General features: G+C 59.8%; 1 protein-coding gene across 3 annotated transcripts in view; it reads left to right on the plus strand.

Annotated features, from left to right (window-relative positions):
* The window catches only part of RGS12 (regulator of G protein signaling 12), a 91,910-nt gene that overhangs the window by 18,525 nt on the left and 54,240 nt on the right, over positions 1–19,145 (plus strand). For 2 of the 3 annotated variants that reach the window (XM_039232133.1, XM_039232134.1), the window contains exon 3: positions 18,958–18,979. In XM_039232133.1, the coding sequence (XP_039088064.1) occupies positions 18,958–18,979 (22 nt within the window). Of the gene's footprint in view, positions 1–8,638; positions 8,710–18,957; positions 18,980–19,145 lie in introns of those variants that run through there. The other variant, XM_039232135.1, reaches the window with a different exon arrangement.

Consider the following 19,145-nt stretch of genomic DNA (forward strand, 5'->3'; position numbering starts at 1 on the left):
GCTCATTCGCACACTTCCCGTCTGTACTCGTTAGGGGTCCTGGGCAGCCTCTGAGACTGTCCCCGACCTCTTGGTCTTCACACCCTCACACGGTCCCCTCCCCAGAGGCACCGGCTTTCACGTCAGCCTTCAGGAGGCGCTTAATCATCCCGGGCCTGTGGGTAGTCGTACCCCACCAGGGGCCCGCCCCGCCCCCCCCCCACCAGCCCAGCTTCCCTTCATAAGTACCATCTCGAGTCCACGTCCGGGACCCCCGGGACATGGGGGTCCCCTGGAGGTAGACTCAGGTGTAGAACTCTGTAAGCCTGGGGACAGCGAGGACCCAGTGGGACCCAAATACCACGGGTACGCGTCAATCCAAATGAGTGGCGACTGTATAAAACAAGAGTAGCTCTGTTTTGTTTGGCTTAAAAATGTATACGGTCAAATGGCAGCACCGCAGGAGTGTGAGCACTGGAGAGGGTACGTGGGAGGCAAGCTGCAGGTGACCTTGGCGGTTAGGAAGAGGGCAGAGGTGCCGGTTCACTCTGAGTTTTATAAGCTGAGAGCGCATGCCGTGATCGCCAGGGTGGCCTGAGGCAGTAAAATAAGAGCAATTTTAGATTGCGAGAAGGAGAAACGGAATTGTCAAGAACAGTCGGCTCAGCAGCCGGTGAGAAATGTGAGAGGGGACAGCAGGCGGGCGGAGAGCTGGGCAGAGCAGTGGGGTCAGGTCCCCTGTGTCAGTATACAGTCAAGTTATTTTGAGAGAGACAGAGACAGTGTGAGTGGGGAAGGAGCAGAGAGAGAGAGGGAGACAGAGAGAATCCCAAACAGGCCCCGTACTGTCAGCACAGAGCCCGACACGGGGCCCAAACCCACAAAACCGCGAGATCATGACCTGAGCCGAAAGCAGGAGTCGGACTCTTATCCACCTGAGCCACCCCGATGCCCCAAGAACATCGATTTTAAATGAATCAGATATTCCGGTTAAAAAGAAAAGATAGTCAGATTGCATGAAAAGTCTGATTATACTCTTTGCTCCAGACACATCTAAAAGTTGAGGACACAGGGGCGCCTGGGTGGCTTAGTCGGTTAAGCGTCCGACTTTCGCTTAGGTCATGATCTCGCGGTTCGTGGGTTCAAGCCCCGCGTCGGGCTCTGTGCTGACAGCCAGCTCAGAGCTTGGAGCCTGTTTCAGTCTGTGACTCCCTCTCTCTCTGACCCTCCCCTGCTCATGCTGTCTCTCTCTCTCTCCTAGAAATAAATAAAACATTAAAAAAAAATAAATAAATAAATAAATAAAAAATAAAAGTTGAGGACACAGAAAGCGAATAAAAAGATGGGAAAGGACGCACCGAGCGGTACTGATCAGAGCCGTGGCCGCCGCGCTGACGCCGGAGCGGGCTTGCAGGTGGGAGGCTTTCCTAGAGCTGAACAGGGAGCCTTCGCAGTGGGGGGAGGCGGTAAGAAGTTCTCCTCCTGAATACTGAATGCATTCAGTAGCATGGTCTCAACATATCTAAAGCAAAAATGGGTACAAGCAGGAGAAGTGGGCGACTTGCTACAGCCGGATATTTTAACCCTCCCTGCCTCGTAAGTGGCGGCCGGAGCAGAACAAAGTCAGGAAGAGAAAGGATCTGAACAGCCATGACCCCCAGCTTGGCCTCCTGGGCGCACACGCGGCGCCGCGCCCGGTAACACACTCTTTCTGCCGCCCCCAGGGATGTTTCTGAACGTTGACCGCGTGCCGGACCGTAAAGCCAGGCCCCACAGGTGCAGAGGACAACGGCGGGTCCTGCGCCGGCGGCAGGCAGGTGGCGGCCGCACGTCTGGGAGACGCGTGGAGGTCGGGAGCGGGGCTGCAGCCACGGGCCCCCACAGCCACACTCGAGTGTCCCGATGCCCGCATGGGAAGGGAGGGGTGGAAGGCCCTGTTGAGGGAGGGAGAGCTGAAAACAGACAGCGGGAAGTGGGGGCTGCGGTGACGGGGGCAGAAGCAGACCTCAGTGACCCAGGAAGTTAACGGACGCAACGAGCAGAAGAATACACGAAGAGCGTTGCTTCCCAACTCAGCTTATGAGGCCTCCGAACCCTTGAGCCCCAAACCTGATGAGGACCTGAGAGGAGGGGCGGGAGGGGCGGGAGGGGCCGGCCGGCTGCCCACAGGCGAGCACAGGTGGAAGCACTTAACATCATAACATGAGCACAAGGTCACGATTACTCCAAGGACAGGTATTTTGTTTAACGCTTGAAAATCAACATAATTTACCACAGTAACAGAGTAAAGTAGGAAAATCCTATATCCCCTCAACAGAAGCAGGAAAAGCATTTGGTAAAAGTCGGTATCCGTTCATGGTAAAAGCAGAAACAAAGCAAAACAAAACCTAACAAAATAGGAATTAGAGGGAACTTCCTGAATCTGATGAGGTTATCAAACCCCCGTAGCGGGCAGCTAACTTAGCCTTTCCCTTTGAGACCAAGAGCAAGAGCGAGGTGTGTGCTGTGACCACTCCTATGCCAAGTTTGTGGCACGTCTGAGTAGACGGAGGATATAAAAACAATAGATATTTAACGACCGCAAAGGGAAGATGGAAATGTTGGTCTCAGGGGCGCCTGCGGGGCTCGGTCAGCTAAGCGTCTCTCCGTTTCGGATCAGGTCATGATCTCACGATTTCGTGGGTTCAAGCCCCACGTCGGGCTCTGTGCTGATGGTGCGGAGCCTGCTTGGGATTTGCTGTCCCTCCCTGTCTCTTTGCCCCTCCCTCCCTCATGCTGTCTCTGTTTCTCTCAAAACAAATAAACTAAAAAAAAATGTTTTTAGAGAAAACGTTCTCATACAGTACGGTGGTATCGTAGAAAATAAAAGATTCTCTAGGTTAATTTTTTTTTGTTTATTTCTGAGAGAGAGAGAGAGAGAGAGAGAGAGTGACAGCGTGAGCAGGGGAGGGTCAGAGAGAGAAGGAGACACAGAATCTGAAGCTGCTCCAGGCTCCGAGCTGTCAGCACAGAGCCTGCTGTGGGGCTCGAACCCATGAACTGTGAGATCACGACCTGAGCCGAAGTCAGACACTCAACCGACTGAGCTACCCAGGCGTGCCTCTATGGGTTAGTTTTTAAAATTAATGAATACTTAGCAAGGTTGCTGGATATACAGTCGATACATGATAATCAGCTGTGGATACGGTTGGAAAATAGCATATAGATTCAATGCAATTTTTTAAGTTTGTTTATTTTTGAGAGAGACAGAGATAGCACGAGTGGGGGAGGGGCAGAGGGAGAGAGAGACCCAAGCAGGCTTTGTGCTGTCACCAGAGAGTCTGACGTGGGGCTCAAACTCACGAAACTGAGATCGTGACCTGAGCTGAAACCAAGACTCGGATGCTTAACTGACTGAGCCTCCCAGGTACCCCCAGATTCAGTACAAATTTAATCAAAATCCAACAGGTGTTCTGTTGAACTTAAGACAATTCTAAAATTTTCACACAAATGCAAAGGGTCAAGAACAGCCAAGATACTCCTTTTTTTAAAAAAATTTCTAATGTTTATTATTTTTGAGAGAGAGAGAGAGAGAGAGAGAGACAGAGGGTGAGCAGGGGAGGGACAGAGAGGGAGACACAGAATCTGAAGCAGGTTCCAGACTCCGAGCTGCCAGCACAGAGCCCGACGCGCAGCTCAAACCCATGAGCTGTGAGATCATGACCCGAGCCGAAGTGTAACACTTACCCGACTGAGCCCCCAGGCGCCCCCAGCAGCCCAGATATTCCTGAAGAAGGATGGGTAGGAGGACTTCCGCTCTTTGCTATCGAAGCATGTTACAGTGAGAGCAGCTGCAGACAGCGTACGTGTGGCACACAGATGGGCAGACGGGGTGGAAGAGCGGGCACCGAGGTAGCCCCCGTCCCCGTGGACACGGGCTGTGTGCAGAGAAGGGCCGAGTGTGGTCTTTTCAGTGGTGCTCGAATAAGTATAGATCCACGTGGGAAAAAGGAAAGAGGGAAGGAGGGAGGGAGGGAAGAAGGAAGGGACGACGTTCTCATGCCACAGGGACACAGCTCAGTGCGGCTGTAGCGTGAAGGCGGCACAGCGCTACCAGAGCGCAGTGCGGGCTCACGGCCCCGTGGTGGTGGGCGTGACCCATCGAGGCCCAGGCTGGTGCTCTGGCTCGGCGAACATCAGGGCCCCTCGTTCACGCACATCTGTGGGGGGTTCTGGGGGTTGAAGGGGAGGCGCTACCGCAGAAGGGTGGGCAGGAGATTCAGGGGGGTGTTTTCTGAGACGACAGCTCGATGGCGCGTCACACCGGAGAAGGTTTCCGTCCCATTCGTCGTCGGGGAGGCGCGGTTACGGCTGTGGTGAGGCCTGCACGCGGGGGTGGCTGCAGCGAGAGCTGGCGTGTCAGCAGGAACCAGGCAGGGGCGCGTGGAGGTGGGGCCGGGGGCCTGTCCCCAGAGCCAGAGAGGAGCTGCTGACAGAAGGCGGGACAGGGCAAGGTCCTGGTGGGGTGGGGTCAGGGACTGAGTCAGGCTATAGAAATGTCCGAGGGGAGGCTTGTATGTTTTAAAAAGGTGCCCATTTTAGTCATGACCATGGTGGACGGTCACTGAGGAGGCAGTGGCCCGAGAGGCCCTGGACCTGGAGCCCTGGAGCCCTGGGTGCTGGAGCCCTGGGAGCCTTGGGTGCTGGGGCCCTGGGAGCCTTGGGTGCTGGAGCCCTGGGAGCCCTGGGTGCTCGGGCCCTGGAGCCCTGGGTGCTGGGGCCCTGGGAGCCCTGGGTGCTGGGGCCCTGGAGCTGGAGCCCTGGAGCTCTGGGAGCTGGAGCCCTGGAGCCCTGGAGCCCTGGGTGCTGGAGCCCTGGAGCCCTGGGAGCTGGAGCCCTGGGAACCCTGGGTGCTGGGGCCCTGGGAGCCCTTGGTGCTGGGGCCCTGGAGCCCTGGGTGCTGGAGCCCTGGAGCTGGAGCCCTGGAGCTCTGGGAACTGGAGCCCTGGAGCCCTGGAGCCCTGGGTGCTGGAGCCCTGGAGCCCTGGGAGCTGGAGCCCTGCGAGCTGAGTGCAGGAGAGGGGAGGGGTCGGGGCTGGGCAGAAAGGCGGTGGTGAGGGCCGGAGTGTGCACGTAGTGGCCCTCAGGCCATAGGCTTGTCTCCTAAATAAAGCTTTATTGGGGCGTCAGTGCTGTTCTCACAGTGGCAGAGTTGGGTGGTGTAGACAGTGACCCACAGACTGGAAGTGTTTACTCTCAAGCAAGCTGGCCGCACCCTAGTGAAAGCCACATGCCCAAGCTCGGCCCCGGGAGGGGAGGGGACCTCACTGTTCTCTAGACCCTGGGGTCCTTCAGTTCATGGTCTCTCCAGACGGGCCCTTGGTGCCCTGCTGCCCCTGGGCCCTCCCTCGCTGGAGCCAGAGCCCCATGGGGAGCTCCCCGCTGCTCCTTCCAGCTCTCAGCACCCACAGCCCCACCCCACTCCCCTGGGAGCCCCGTGCAGGGGCCCACGTGTGCTTAGCAGGGACTGGCAGTTCAGGGCCTGGACAGCAGGGGGCGCCGAGGCCATGCATTTTCCTCCAACTTATCCAGACTTCTCTGTGGGGGGGGTGAGGAGTGGGGAGGGGCGGCCCTTCATCTGAGGTGGAGTTGCTGCCTGTGCTCATCTCCCTCTGCTGCACTTGAACCTGTGCAGAGTGCGTGTGTTCCCTCCGGGTCCCGGGATGGCAGAAGGCCAAGGAAGGCATGATGGGTCCAGGGCATTCAGGAGATGCCCCTCCCCCTCCCGAGGCAGCTGGGGCTGGGGTGGGACCAGTGAGCAGCACCTGGGGAGGCCGTGGGGGCAAGGGGATCCAGGATCCAGGATCCAGGAGGAGCTCTTGGGTGGGCCCCTTCAGAAGTTTCTAGGTGGCCGAGCCTGGAGAACGAGGGTTCTCTGCCTGGCTTGCCTGTGTTCCCGCCGGCACGCCCTCTGCTTCCCTCTCGTCTGTGCGCTCTGGCCGGACCCTCCCCTGACGTGCTCCCTGAGCTGCCCGACCCAGCCCCCTACGGGGCCTCTGCTGCCTCTCAGGACAGACCCCTGGGCAGGCTCGGGGCACAGAGGCCCTCTGGGATCCCTCCAGCCCAGTGACTCACCTCTAGCTGCTTGGTACCTACTTCCTGCCGTCTGGCTTCCTGGGCCAGAGCAACCCCCCACCACGGCCCCTAGCTCTCCTTCCGGGGTGCCCCAGCGCTCCAGCTCACGTGGCCAGGCAGGCTGGGGTGGGGGGCCAAGGGCTCCCCCCACCTGCACCAGGGCCCTCTCCCCACTGCCTCTGGGCCACTCCGTCCTGCCGAGCCCCAGCCCTTGCAGCACCGCACCGCACCGCACCGCCACCACCAGGTTCTTGCTGTGCTCAGACCCGCGCTTGGTTTTATTAGGGGCTGGTCCCCAACAGGCAGCGGGTCAGCACACAGTCGGAATAGGGGGGATGCGACAGTGAGCTCATCAGAAAGTCCTGGATGCTTGCTCTCAGCAGCTGCTGGGACTCTCATATGCTTTGATAGCCCGGGAACCCCTCCAAGCCAAGGTGCACTGGGCTGGGGGCTGAGGGCCCCAGGAGGCAGGTGGGGGGTTGTCCCAGACTCCTGCCCCCATCCCCTCCTCCCCTTGCCCTGCAGACAGCAGAGAAGGGCAGACTGACAGCAAAGGGGAGACACAGAAGGCCCCAGAGGGACAGAGGAGTGGAGCCGAAGAGGGGCGGGCTGCTGTGTGGGCCACGCGGGACGGACCACACGGACGAGGTGAGGGTGGGCTTCCTCTGCTGGGGTGTGGGCGCTTCGTCTGAGGCCGTTAGAACGAGAATGAGTCCGGCACCCGGGCGGCGGTCTGGACGGCTCAGCGGCCGGGTGCTGGGTTTTAAGTTCTGCCGTGTGCCCTGGGGCGTGGCCTCCCGTCCTGCAGTCTGGCTCCCGCGTCCGTCACTGGTGGTCATCCCGGGTCTGGCAGGCCTTTCGGGCTGGGGTGCTGCCGGCCTGAGCTCTGGCCCGGAGGCCACTGTCCTCTCCCCAAAGCTACAAGTAGTGCGGGCCCCTGGAGATCAGGGGGGTAACGGGGGTAACAGAGTCACGGGCTGACCCGGCCACCCGTGGAAACCTTCCAGTGTGTTTTCTCTGAAAGTGTGCGTGTGTGCGTGTGCACGTGTGTGAGTGCACCTGTATGGGCGTGTGTGCGCGTGTTGGAGGGTGACGTCAGGGCATGAGTGTCGGGCGTGGGGAGGGCAGGGCTGCATGTGGCCTGTGCCCACCGGGCCGGGTCCTGTCTCGGCCTTGCCCGTCTGCGGTTTACACCACATGGTGCTCTGGGAATGGCCTCTTCTCTCTCTGCATGGCCACCAGAGGGCGGAGGCGGGCAGCCGGGGCGCCCCTGCCCACCTCCTGGGGGCCATCCCGTCCCCGCCTCTGTCACTGGCATCCCTTTCCCCGCAGCCCTCCCTGCGCCCCCCCAGCCCTGGGCGGCGCTCTGTCCCCAGGCACTTCCTGGGCTCAGTGGTGGTGGTGTGGACGGGCTTGGAGGTTTCTGCCCCTCCCTTGCGCTACGTTGTCAAGTCACACTTCTAGTGTGCGTGGGCCCTTAGGGATAAGCAGTCCGAAGGAGCTTGAGCTGCTGCCCATGGTCTGTAAGATCTTTACCTTTCAGGCAGGCCGTGTACAGCTGTGCATGAGACACAGAGCCGTGTGCTCCCTGCTGCGGATCCTCTGTACCGAACGCTCCCACTGGGAGTGCTCCTGTGTCTCCCACGGAAAAGCAAGAGGAAGGGCGGGCTCAGCACGGGCAGTGTGGTCGGCTGATGGCCCGACCCCAACCTTGAGGGCCGGCATCCCAGCCTCTGGGCCCTGTGGGCATCGCATCTGCAACCCCGGGCAGGATGCTTCCCGAGGTCTGCTCCGATCTGGCGGTCCAGGGGGAGCTGAGCCCCGGAGCCCACGCACACGAGAGCCTCACGCCCAGGGCCGTAGGGTTCTGACAGCAAGGAAGCACTTTGTGGTGAGCAGGTCACCCCTGAGTCTCCAGAACGTTACCGGTGATTCTGCAGTGATACCTAGGTTCTGGAACCAGTTTCTTCCTTCCTTCCTTCCCCCTGGTGTACGGGGATCTGCCATGGGCCCCCTCCCTGAGGCTGTGTCAGGCATCGGAAGGCAGACGAGGCAGATCACAGAACAGAGCTAGATGCCTGAGACGGGCGTTAGGAACCCGGCCGATTCCGCAGGTTGGCACCACATAAACCCGTGCATATGGAGGCTTATAATAGAACCGTCAGCAACTGTAATTAAGGCTGTGAACTGCGCCACGCTGCTAAAAAAACAAATTCTCTGCAGCTGTTGGGCTGACTGAGAATTAGCCCTATCAGCTCAAGTTTGATTCTTCTGATTTGGTAGAGGAAATACTTTAAAAATGATCTCACAGCCTGACTTATGTAAACGGCCTTTTTTTTTTTTTTTTTTTTTTTACTCTGAGACAATTGAGATGGAGCCCGACTCCCTGGCAAACCACAGCTTCCTGCAGTGTCCTGTTGCCATGGGTTACAGAGGGAGCCGAGTGGAACTTCATCTGAAATGTCTTTAAACTTCCCTGGCGTGCACAGGCACGCGGCCGCGTCAGGCGGTGTAGTTTAGATCCGCGTGCCCGGTGTGGGTTGGAAGTTTTCTTGTCTTAAGATGAATTTGGGGAAAGGGCTGTCAAAGGAAACGCACGTTTTAAATGATCAGCAGGTAAGTCATTCCCGCCGTTTCTTGCCGTTTAACAGAATTTTTCTGAGAATTAACCTTGGCATCTCAGTTACTGCTTTGTTTTCCGACTATTCAGTGAATGGTAGCTTTTCAGTGTGAACTTTGAAAGCACTTCTGTGTGTGCATCGGGAGCTAAATGTGAGTCCTGCGCCCGTGAATGGCCGGCTCCGGGACCGCGGGACACGGGGTGAGGCTGGGCGCTGGGTCTGTCCTGGTGAGTCCGGCTCAGCCGCCCAGGGACCCGGCTGCTCGCGCCCTGAGTCCCCCCGGAGAGCATCGGTGTGGCTTCCTGTCCTTGCCGCGGCAATTCTAACAGATTGTAAAGAGGACCGAGGGAGCTAATTTTGGCAAAGTATTAAGTTTCAATTGGATTATCAAAATCTATCCAGCTCTTTAAATTACCACTGTGTATGTAATATTTTAAAACGTAGCGAACTGATTTTGTGTCGTGCACACACACAGGGACCTACTGGTAATCCTGTTCAATGATTGATTATTATCAGAGCTTATAAAGTTGAGCTTACTAGGAAACTTTTTCTCAAAAAAGGTCTGGGGAGCCAGGCGAAAAGAAGGTTGAGATTTAAAACGAGAGTACTTTTTATTCTCCTCTCGTGGCTGTGCTGTGTGGATGTAAATGTCACTAATTACGGGGTACCGATTTTAAACTCCTTCTCCTCTGAGGGAGGTTGCATTTTGCTGTCTCCCTGACATCTGACTAGAACCTCTGGGTGGCGGCGGGAACACGGGTTCAGAAGTGACCGGAGTGGGGGTGAGGTGGGCAGGGGGCTTCATCCTTCCTCGTAAACGGAAAACAGAAACCGGCCAGCTGGGTGGGTCAAGGAGGAACCTGATGCAGTAAGTGCACGTCTCACTGTATTGTAGAAACGTGGAGTGTGCGTTTGGAAAAGCCCAGGCTCTGCTGAAGCTCACTGGGGAGGGCGGGGAGTGGCTTTGATGTTTCCGGTCGTGCCCGCTGCGTGGCCGCCCCCGGCTGTCCTTGATGGAAAAGTGAAGTTCGGATATACCCTGTCCTTAATGGACGGATTCATCGGTTACCTGAACACACCTGTGCACCGCGCACCATCTCGTGTGTAAAAGCCAAGTTCAGGCCAAGTTCAGGCCAGGTTTAGGAAATGTTGCTTCTTATTCCCGGTGACCAAAATGGTCCTGTAGAAGCTGCCCTTGCACTTGCCTCTGTACATCACTTGGATCCCTTCTGAAATTTTTGCAAATGCTCAAACTGGCAAATACGTTGTTCGCATGAGTGTTAAAATCTGGTTGTGCGGGTTGTATTTTAAGCAACAGAAAATGCGCAGCTCTCTCCTCCCCGGGGCCGAGGGTGGTATCGGAAGGTGGTGGGCGAGTGGTGGGCACTGCAGCTCTTTCTGGCTCAGAGTGGGCCTGCGGGGAAGAGGGCAGCAAGAGGGTCACTGCGAGGGGGCGCTCCTGCAGGCACGCGGCGCCAAGGGGGAGCATGGGGGGGCAGAGGGTGGCTCCACACCCCACCGGCTCTGCCTGCCAGAGCCTCTAACTGTCGGTCTGTGAGCAGGGTGCCCGGGGGCCCAGCCCCTCCAGTGCACACCGGTGCCCCGTGAACGTGGTGCACCTCCCACGAGCACCTTCTCTCCAGAGGCAGACACCCATCTGCCATGGCCACTGAGGGAGCACAAAGGAGCGCCGATGGGCGCAGGCCCTGCGGGAGCGCGAGGCTCCCACTGGCTGAGCAGACCGTGAACATGTAGATGCCCCTCTGTCACACAAAGCAAGCCATCATCCTCGGCCACGTCGGGGTGGGCATGAGCGGGGGTGCTGGCTGAGGTGTGGGGTGGGGACACACCCAGACCCAGAGCCTAGAAGGAACGCGATCTGTCACAGGAAGAAGCTTCAACAGGCTTGCCGCATGGACCCACCACCCTGGTGCCCCCGCTGCGGCCCTTCTCGGGGAGGAGTGTGGGACCCGTGCCCAGCCCTGCTGGGCTTCCACGGCTGGCAGGCGGGCTGCACGGGAGCCAAGTCACCCCTGTGGCTCGTCCTTCCCTGCCCGCTTGTAAAGTCCCGATCGTGCTGGGCTGCGCTTGGCTGAGGTCTGTTGTCACCTGTCACAGATGTGTTGTGAGGTCCGTCTGCCTAGGCAGCCGCCTTCAGGCTGCTAGTGTATGAGGGAAAGAACTTTCCAGAGAGCAAGGGGCTTTCACCTCTGTGCACTGGAGCTCTGTGCAGGGTTTGCACACGGGAAAGGCTGCACTAGGAGAGCGCCCGCGTTCTGTTCTAGGCAGCGTGGGGCCTGTTGCACACTTAGGGTGGTGGTGGGGCGGCCACGCTCAGGGCCTCACTGCGCAGTGACGGTGCCCAGTCACAGGTGCGCGGAGGGCGTGCCAGCCCCTCAGAAAGGCCTGGACAGGCTGGAGGAAGACAGACCCTGGAGGTGAGGAGGGCCGCCCCGAGTTTGCTTCTGGGGAGACACGGCATGGAGGGGAGAGAGCGAGCCACACAAGCACGGCTGGCCGCAGCTTTGGTGGCCCGGTCTTCCTTGCCCGTGTGGGGGCCACGGCCCCGTCCTGGCCCCTCGCGGGCCCTCCAGGTCGGCAGTGGGGTGCAGGGCGACCCGAGAGCAGGTAGGTGTCCCCTCGGCCCAGGCCAGCACGCGTGGGGCTGAGTGGGCCCTGGAGGTGGTGTTAGGTGCGGCCGGGGGATGGGAGTGGGCGCGGCAGGCCTGCCCTTGCGTGGGCGCCTTCCGCCCCGATGGCCGGGCCTCGAGGAGGAGCTGGTGGGCTGCACGCGGTTCTTCTGCATTTGGCGGAGTGTCTCCTTTTTTAGCTCAGCCGCGCGGGCCTGTGCTCAGTGCCTGTCTCCACTGTCGGCCAGGGTCGCTTGCGTTGCTCCGGCAGCCCTGCAGCGGGGGGGAGCGGAGCGCGGGCTCTGTGTCCAGCGGTCTGTCCCCCACTCGGCTGTCTGTCCATCAGCACGTGTGTGCCTCGCCCCAGACCTCCTTTGACCCTGACACCGGGGGGGGGTGTTGGGGGTGGCCTGTGCTTACCCCACTCGGTGGCTGCGCGGACAGATCCTTCCCTCACGTTCTGAGGCTGATTCTTGCCGTCTGTGGGAGAAGACCTCCCAGGATGTGTGAGGGACTCGAGTTTGTCTGCACGTCCTCCCCTCCTCCGTGAAGGTGCTGGTCGCCTTGAACTGCCTGCTGACGATGGGCCCGGCTTCCGCTCCCCTCGGTCCTGCGGTGCGGCCGGCACGCGGGCTCCTTCCTCCCTGCTCCCGAGAGGGGCGCCCTGTGCGCCGTCCCCTGTCGCCCTCCATCCCAAACACGCGTCTGTCGGTGCTTGTCATCCTGAGCAGCTTTCCCGGGGACCCCAGTTACCTCAGGGCCCCTCCCCTGGCTCCGCTCGGAGTGGCTCTGAGTGACAGCCCTCCAGCCTGCCGCTGCGGCGGGGACCCCCTGTCCGCTGCCAGCTCCCTCTGGACGTGCGGGGTGGGAGGAGGGTAGTGTCCAGCTCGGACGTGGGCTCCTCCCTCTGTCTCCCCTGCCCTTCACTCAGGCCGTCCCAGAGCCCCATGTCGGCAAGCCCAAGGACTCAGCCGTCCGCGCCCGCCCCTCCATCCTGCCTCCTCGCCCCGCCCCCCGCCCCGGGGGTGCTCGCTCTGCCCTGCATCAGGCCGTCCCCAGCCCGAGGGGACGCCACGTGTGCCCTTCTTGCCACGTGCTCCCGGAGCACTTGACTTGCCCAGAGCCGCCAGCAGAGCACCTGGGGGCGGGGCTGCCCGTTCTCTGCGTGTGCAGGAGGCATTCAGGGAGTGGAGGGACCTCAGCGGGACCCCCCAGGCCCTGTCTGGCCCTGAGGGTGGGGTCTGCTGGGAGCCGGTGCGCCAGCCTGGGCAGGACGGTCGGGCGGACGGACAGACGGACGGCTCCAGCTGTAGGCTCCCTTTCACTGGGCAGAGGTTTGGAAACACCTGAGACATCTCAGCCTTTACGAGAAAGCGCTTCCCCAGGGGTGGGCCGCAACTTCACGCGAGAGCGGGGCTTGGCGTCCGGTCCCCGGCGTGTGCCTGCGTGTCCCGGTGCTGCAGAAGGGGGCTGCCGCCTGCACAGAGCGCCCCAGGCAGGCGCGTCCCCTGCGCTCCGCTGGTGCTGCTGTCCTGGGGGCTGCTGGGTTGTGGCCGTCATCCCAGACACTCGGCACCTCCCACCCTGCGTCCCCTTAAGCCGGGCGGGGGGGGGATTTGCAGCCTTTAGTCAACAGTGAGGTCGGAGGATTTGTGCGCGAGGTCGCTGCACACACCGAGTCCCTGGCCCCGTGGAGCCTGCGCCCTCGCTGGCCACGTCCGGTGTTTGCAGGAGGCGCTGTCCCAGGCGTCCCCGAGTGCGAGACGGAACGTGCGCTCTCCCATCGGTGGGCAGTGCCCTCAGTGGGGGTTGGGCCCCATGCAGTCTCTGGCGACCTTCTTGGAGACCAAAGACGTCTCTGGGACGTGTGCACACACGCAGACACGCGCGCATGCACACTTGAGGGAGAGAAGCCCGCACATGCAGACACGCACGCGTGCGCCTGAAGGAGAGAAGCCGGGGACAGCTGTGAGCTGCAGGGCTCTGCCGCGCTGAAGGCTGACTGAAGGCCCCGTCCCGTCCCCGTCCCGTCCCCGTCCCCGTCGGGCGGCACAAACTGCGGTGCTGCACCCGCACCCCATGCTGTGTCCCGCTGTCCCCTTGTCACCCGGCAGCACCGAACACAGCCTGGGTCGTCCTGTCTCCTTGATCACGGAACTTCTTTGTTGTCATGTTGAGCATGACAGTCTGAGCCTTAGACATTGTGCTCCCCCCTCCCCCCCTTAATGTGACCTTCTGTCCAGGTGGCTCTGTGGTGGAGCCTGCTAGAAAGCACAAGTGTGTGGGGGGTGTGCTCCTGCCCTCACGTGGGGTGTGTGCTCCTGCCCACACGTGGGGTGTGTGCCTGTGCCCTCACATGAGGTTTGTGTGCTCGTGTGCTCACGTGGGGTGTGTGTACTCACATTGGGTGTGTGTGCCCGTGCACTCACATGTGTGAGCACGGAGAGGGCTGGGATGGGGATGAGACGTCTGCGAGGTCTGGGGGAGGTCACTGCTGCATCCCGCCCTTGAGGGACCTGGGGGGGCCGGCCCGCATGGACAGACATGGAGGCCGGGTGGGCCCACCTCAGGGGCCTGGCAAGGAAGGCCTCTCTGACAAGGAGTAGGTGGGCCGGCCGGGTGATACTGCAGTGGGAGGGGGGGTGAGGGCACAGCAGGGCCTGGGGGCTTCCCACGGCGGCTCTTGGAGCCCTGGGATACACACAAGACCCGCACATGGGATGTGCACGCTCATACGCGTGCACACGTGCACCCCTGAGGCCACACTTGAGCACAGCATAGATCCGGGATGTAGTTGGTATTCACGTTTTCCTACCTGTCGTGTTCCTCGCTGACCCCTGTGGTTTGTGGCCACTGAACTGATAACGTTAGAGGGTCGTGGTGAAGGTCATGGCTGGACGTGAAGACGTCTGGGCCCACGGAGCCGAGTCAGGGCACGACCCCAACAAGCCCCTCACAGGGGCCACTGTCTTCTGCCCTCGGTCCAGCAAGGGGTCACTCAAAATGAAAATGATCAAGTTTTTAAAAAGTCAAATAAATACACATTAGATGCATAGGGTTGTTAAGTTCCTAAAGGTTTTTGTCATTTGGGTTATTTTATTCTTTATGTATTTATTTGGGTTATTTTATTATTTATGTATTCAGAACATTTGGTACATTTGGGCAGCTTGCAGCCCCGAGCTCTTCTTTAGGACTCAGATATGACCAGTTATTTAAAATAGTACTTTCCATGTCTAAGGAAGTTTTGTCAGTAGCTCAAGATGAAAACTCGGTTCTTACATATCACTATATATCACAGTGATTCAGAAAAGACACAGTCCGGTGCTTGCTCTCTCGGATGTTACTGACGGGGCCAACCTTGATGAAGGCTGGACCCGTCACCCATACTCTCCATATAAATGCTCTAAAACGCTCACACCACTATTTCAATACCAAACATCCACACAACGTATGTGGTCCAGACCGAGTCCCTGCTGGGGATAAACGCGATTCCACTGAACTGTCGGGCTTACGAGGCTGACCCGAGGGGTGCAAGTTGTTTGAACTTAAACCATGTGTCTAAAATACTGCGTAAGTTTTTTTATAGCGAACTGAATCCAGTCTTGCAGGCGTGTGCTAGGACTCTGTGAGCTATTTGATTACGGCGCATGTTTAACTGTCAGCTCCGAAGAGTGCCGGCTTTCCGGGGCCTTCCTTCCCTGGCCCCTTGGTTTTATGATTCTGATTCTTTTGTAAGGATAACATGTAGGTATGGGAATTGGGGAAGAACCCCAAACTACAGGCAAATGAAAACAAGTTATTAATATAAATGGTACACAGGAAACATTAGGGATGTTGAGCTGAAATTTATAAAAGTGTGGATAATGGCCTGGGGTCCACATATGCTGAGAAATCGCAAATACCCGACTTTAAGTCACGCCAAGCAGCTGGCTTCCCCTTTGTGGGAGATGCTCTCTGGGAATTTTCTGTGGGAGTTTCCGAAGCTTTGCCATTTGGGACTGCTACCCCCCGCATCTGCTCCCCTTCGGCCGGAATGTGCTAAGAAAATGCAAACCCGGCCTTAAAAGGTTAACTGGGGTCAGAATCTGACGTGTTGTGGTTTCGAGGCAAATAGAAATGATTTGAGGTTTCCCTGTCTCCCACCACACCCTGTGGGCAGGCTGTCGGCCTGGGCCTCCTCACCCCCCATGCCGAGCGCCCAGCACTGTGCTCCGTGCTCCCCACAGGGCACCTCCCGAGTCTCTCTGCCAGCACCCATCTCCCTGCGCCCACCGCTTCACCTCTTTAACCCCGTTGGAGTGAAGGCCCCTGATCCGTGCCCCTCAGCCTGCTCCCGTGTCCATGTCAGGGGCCGAGGAGTGGGCGCTGAGCGGTGGTCGGCTGAGTGACGGCCCGGCTCTGCCACTCTCCGCTGGTGTGTGCTTGTGAGTAAAATAAACGTTGGACAGTAAACAGAAGAATTAGGTTAGTGGTAATTGTACATTATTTATAAATTAAATAATCTGGTCAGGAAGAGTGGTCACCTGTTTCTCCGGAATGTGGAATGGGCGGGGGACATCTGTGACCTCTAAGCCCTTACCGGCCCCTCTGGGAGGATCCTTAGCATGCAGAATGCACTAACCCCTGGGTTTCCAGATGCCTAGAACTTTCCTTAGCGTCTTAAGTTTGGAAGGTGCTCTTTAGACACAGCTTCCCACACTGGGAAAAGGGAAGGAAATACATGTTTGAGGCCGTGGCTCAGAGATGCTGAGTCCCTCTGGGAGCGTGGTGAACAGGGAGACACACAGAGCGCCTCTCCTGGAGGACGTGGGTGAGGGGCCCCGAGGGGGGCCTGCGGCCGTGAGCTCTCCGGGCTGGATGGGGGGTGTGCGCCCACAGGACAACGCTCCTTTCTGACTTCGCAGGCCCATGCCCAGGCTGGCACCCCACGGCACCCCCGCGGCACCCCGTGGCACCCCCACGGCTGGTCTGGTCTCTGAGCAGCCACATGTGTGACCTTTATCGGGGCTGTCTTCCAATTCCCAGATTTTCTTTTCAACCCGACCCCTGCTAAGCTCTTCACCGAGTGTTTCCGTTTCAGCCACTGCAATTTCATCGTAAACGTCTCACGAGGGGCCGCTTGTCACATCTGCCCCCTCACTACCTCGTTTCTCCGTCACAGCTCTGACTTGCGATTTCACATTTATTTGATGCTCTGTCTCAGGGCCTCCTGGGGTCTGGGGGTCTGTTCGTCGTTCCTGCTCTTTCTCCTGATGGGTTTCCCCCTTGGGTTTGCGGGAACTCGAGCTGTGAGCTCTTCCTGGGCCGGGCTCACCGCCTGGCACTCCCGCGGGCTTCGGTGGGCTGCTCTCCCCCGGGGCTTGGCAGCACCCCTGGGTCCTGCCTGGTGGATCCTTTGCTGGTTTGGGAGCTGCAGGATATTAAAACCATGTTTGTTTCCATCCTGTCTTCACAATTTTTCTGTAAATCTAAAACTATTCTGAAAAATAAAGCATACGTTTTAAAAAGTAAATGTATTTATTTCGAGAGTGGGGGAGGGGCAGAGGCAGGGAGGGAGAATCCCAAGCAGGCGCCGCGCTGTCAGTGTGACCCCGGGGATCACGACCCGAGCCAAAACCAAGAGTCGCACACCCACCCGGCCGAGCCTCCCAGGCGCCCCTAAAATGCGCTTTTGTGAAAAGTGCGTTGGTTGAGCTTTACCCCGGTCTGTCCGCTCCGCAGACCCCGCAGGCTGGCGTCTGGCTGCGCCCTGCCCTCCACGTTCTGGGGCCCCCCCCCACCGACGCCCCGTGCCCCCCGCTCCTGTCCCCACCCTCTTCCACATCTCCCAGCGCAGGGACACGCCTCGAGCTCGCCTCGGGGACGGCTGCAGGGAGCTGTCGTGCGTCTGCTCCATCTGCGGACTCAGAACTTAGTTTCCATCGTGAGTGCAGCGTGAAGGGAGCCGGTTTACGTTTCAGGATTTATTTTCCAGGTATTACTGTTGACAGTACTTCCGGTTTTGTGCGTGGCCTCGTGGGTTTTGTTCTCAGAATCTCAAGGGAATAGTTCGCCTCTGATACTGTGGAGCGTACGACACGGTTGCCACTGCTTTACTGCGGGCGGGAAGGACGGCGTTGCAGCGCGGCTGCCAGCCTGCCCGGGAGGCGCGTGTCGTGCAGGGCAGACCCTCCCCCGCCGGCTGAGGGCTGACGGCCCCGGCCGGCCTTGCTGGTGCCCGCGCTCGCCTGCCTGGCAGGAAGGACGTGTGGACACTGACGCACAGCGGCGTATGGTCTTCCTATTGGAACCGTCCCGATAAGGCGCCAGGATAGTTTTGGGGCATTTGTGCCCCAGGCCCCGTGAGGGTTTGACACCGCCCGCAGCCCCTACTCCAGAACCGTTGCAAGGTGGCTTCGCCGGCTGCCAGGGGGCAGGCCCTCTTTCTGGGGCAGAGGCCACCCTTTACCTGGGCCCTTGGGCCTTCCAGGTCTGAGACCCATGCGGGGAGGGGGTCCCCCACCTTCCGAGAAGGTTGGGAGGTGACGTTTCAGGGGCCTGGTGCTGGGAACGGGCTGTCAGCCGCGCCTTCGGCGAGAGCTTCCTCGTGTTCTGCGCCCTGGTCCTGCAGAGGGGACCCGAGGGCAAGGCTGTCTCCACGCGGGGCTCCCGGGGCCAGGCCCCTGCTGGGAAGAGCGTGTGCGGGCTCCCTCTCGCTGCAGGACCCAGGCCATGGGGTATGGTCCCGCCCGGCGGAGGCCCAGGGGCCCCAGTGCCAGTGTCGGGGGCCCGCTTCCCCAGCGCTGGTGCCGCCGGGGCCTGGCCTGCGCTGCTCTCCGGAGCTGTGGCCTCTGCTGTGACCGGGACGTCCCGCAGGATTACAGGGTGTCCCCCGCAGGCTCCCCGGCCCCTCCCCGGCCGGCTCCTTCCGTGCCAGCCCTGACCTCTCCTTCCCCAGCTGCCCCCCCCCCCCGCCCCCGTGCGCCTGCCCCTCCCAGGAGTCTTCCTCAGACGGACCCTTTCTGTCCACCGACCGTCTGTCCCTCCAGGAACCCTCACGCCTCCTGCTTCCTCCCCACCGGCCCGTTCGCCTCTCGCCCGACGCGTCCAGTCCTGCCCCGGTGCCCTTGAGCAACACCCTCCCTCCTGCCTCACTCTCCGCGGGCTCCGGCTGTGGGCCGGCACTGGTCACCGTCCCCGCGAGGGGCCCGGGTCCCCGCGGCAGGTGGAGGTGGGAGGGCCGCCCGGCGCGGGGAGGGCGCCCGTGGGGCAGCACCGCCTCCTCCGCCGCGGGGACCCGCGGACTGCCCGCCGCGACGGGCTCCCAAACCAGGTTTCCCCAGCCTGTGACTAATGGTGTCAGACGTGCTGGGATTTGTTCCTTTCGAATGAAAATGACGATGACTTCCGCAGAGCCCCGTGTCCCCGGCCTGCCCGGCCTGGGCGGGGTTCCCTCAGGAAGTGGGAGCAGAGCTCTTGACTCACCGAGGCGTCTGGCCGTCCCCGGACGCCTTCCCTGGGAGCCGGGAGCCCCTCGGAGGACCTGCTGGCTTGTCCCTCCGACGACAGGCCTGCTGCTGCCCGCCTTTGTCATGAGGCTTAATTAACTCATGTCTCTCTCTCTTTTCTTTCAGTCTGCGACTGTGTCTGATGGTGGTAAGTCACAATTTCTGATGTATATTTTTATTTCTTTTATCAAGTGTTCCCATTGTGAAAGTGTATATGCCATTGATTCACTCAGAAGAGATGTTTTCTTGTTCTTTCCCGTCCCCTGGGGGAGGGTTTTGGTCAGCGCTGACTTGGGGGAACTTTCCATGGCTTC

The sequence above is a fragment of the Hyaena hyaena genome, unplaced genomic scaffold (genome assembly GCF_003009895.1).
Source record: "Hyaena hyaena isolate Hyena2069 unplaced genomic scaffold, ASM300989v1 scaffold_63, whole genome shotgun sequence".
NCBI classification, from domain to species: domain Eukaryota; kingdom Metazoa; phylum Chordata; class Mammalia; order Carnivora; family Hyaenidae; genus Hyaena; species Hyaena hyaena.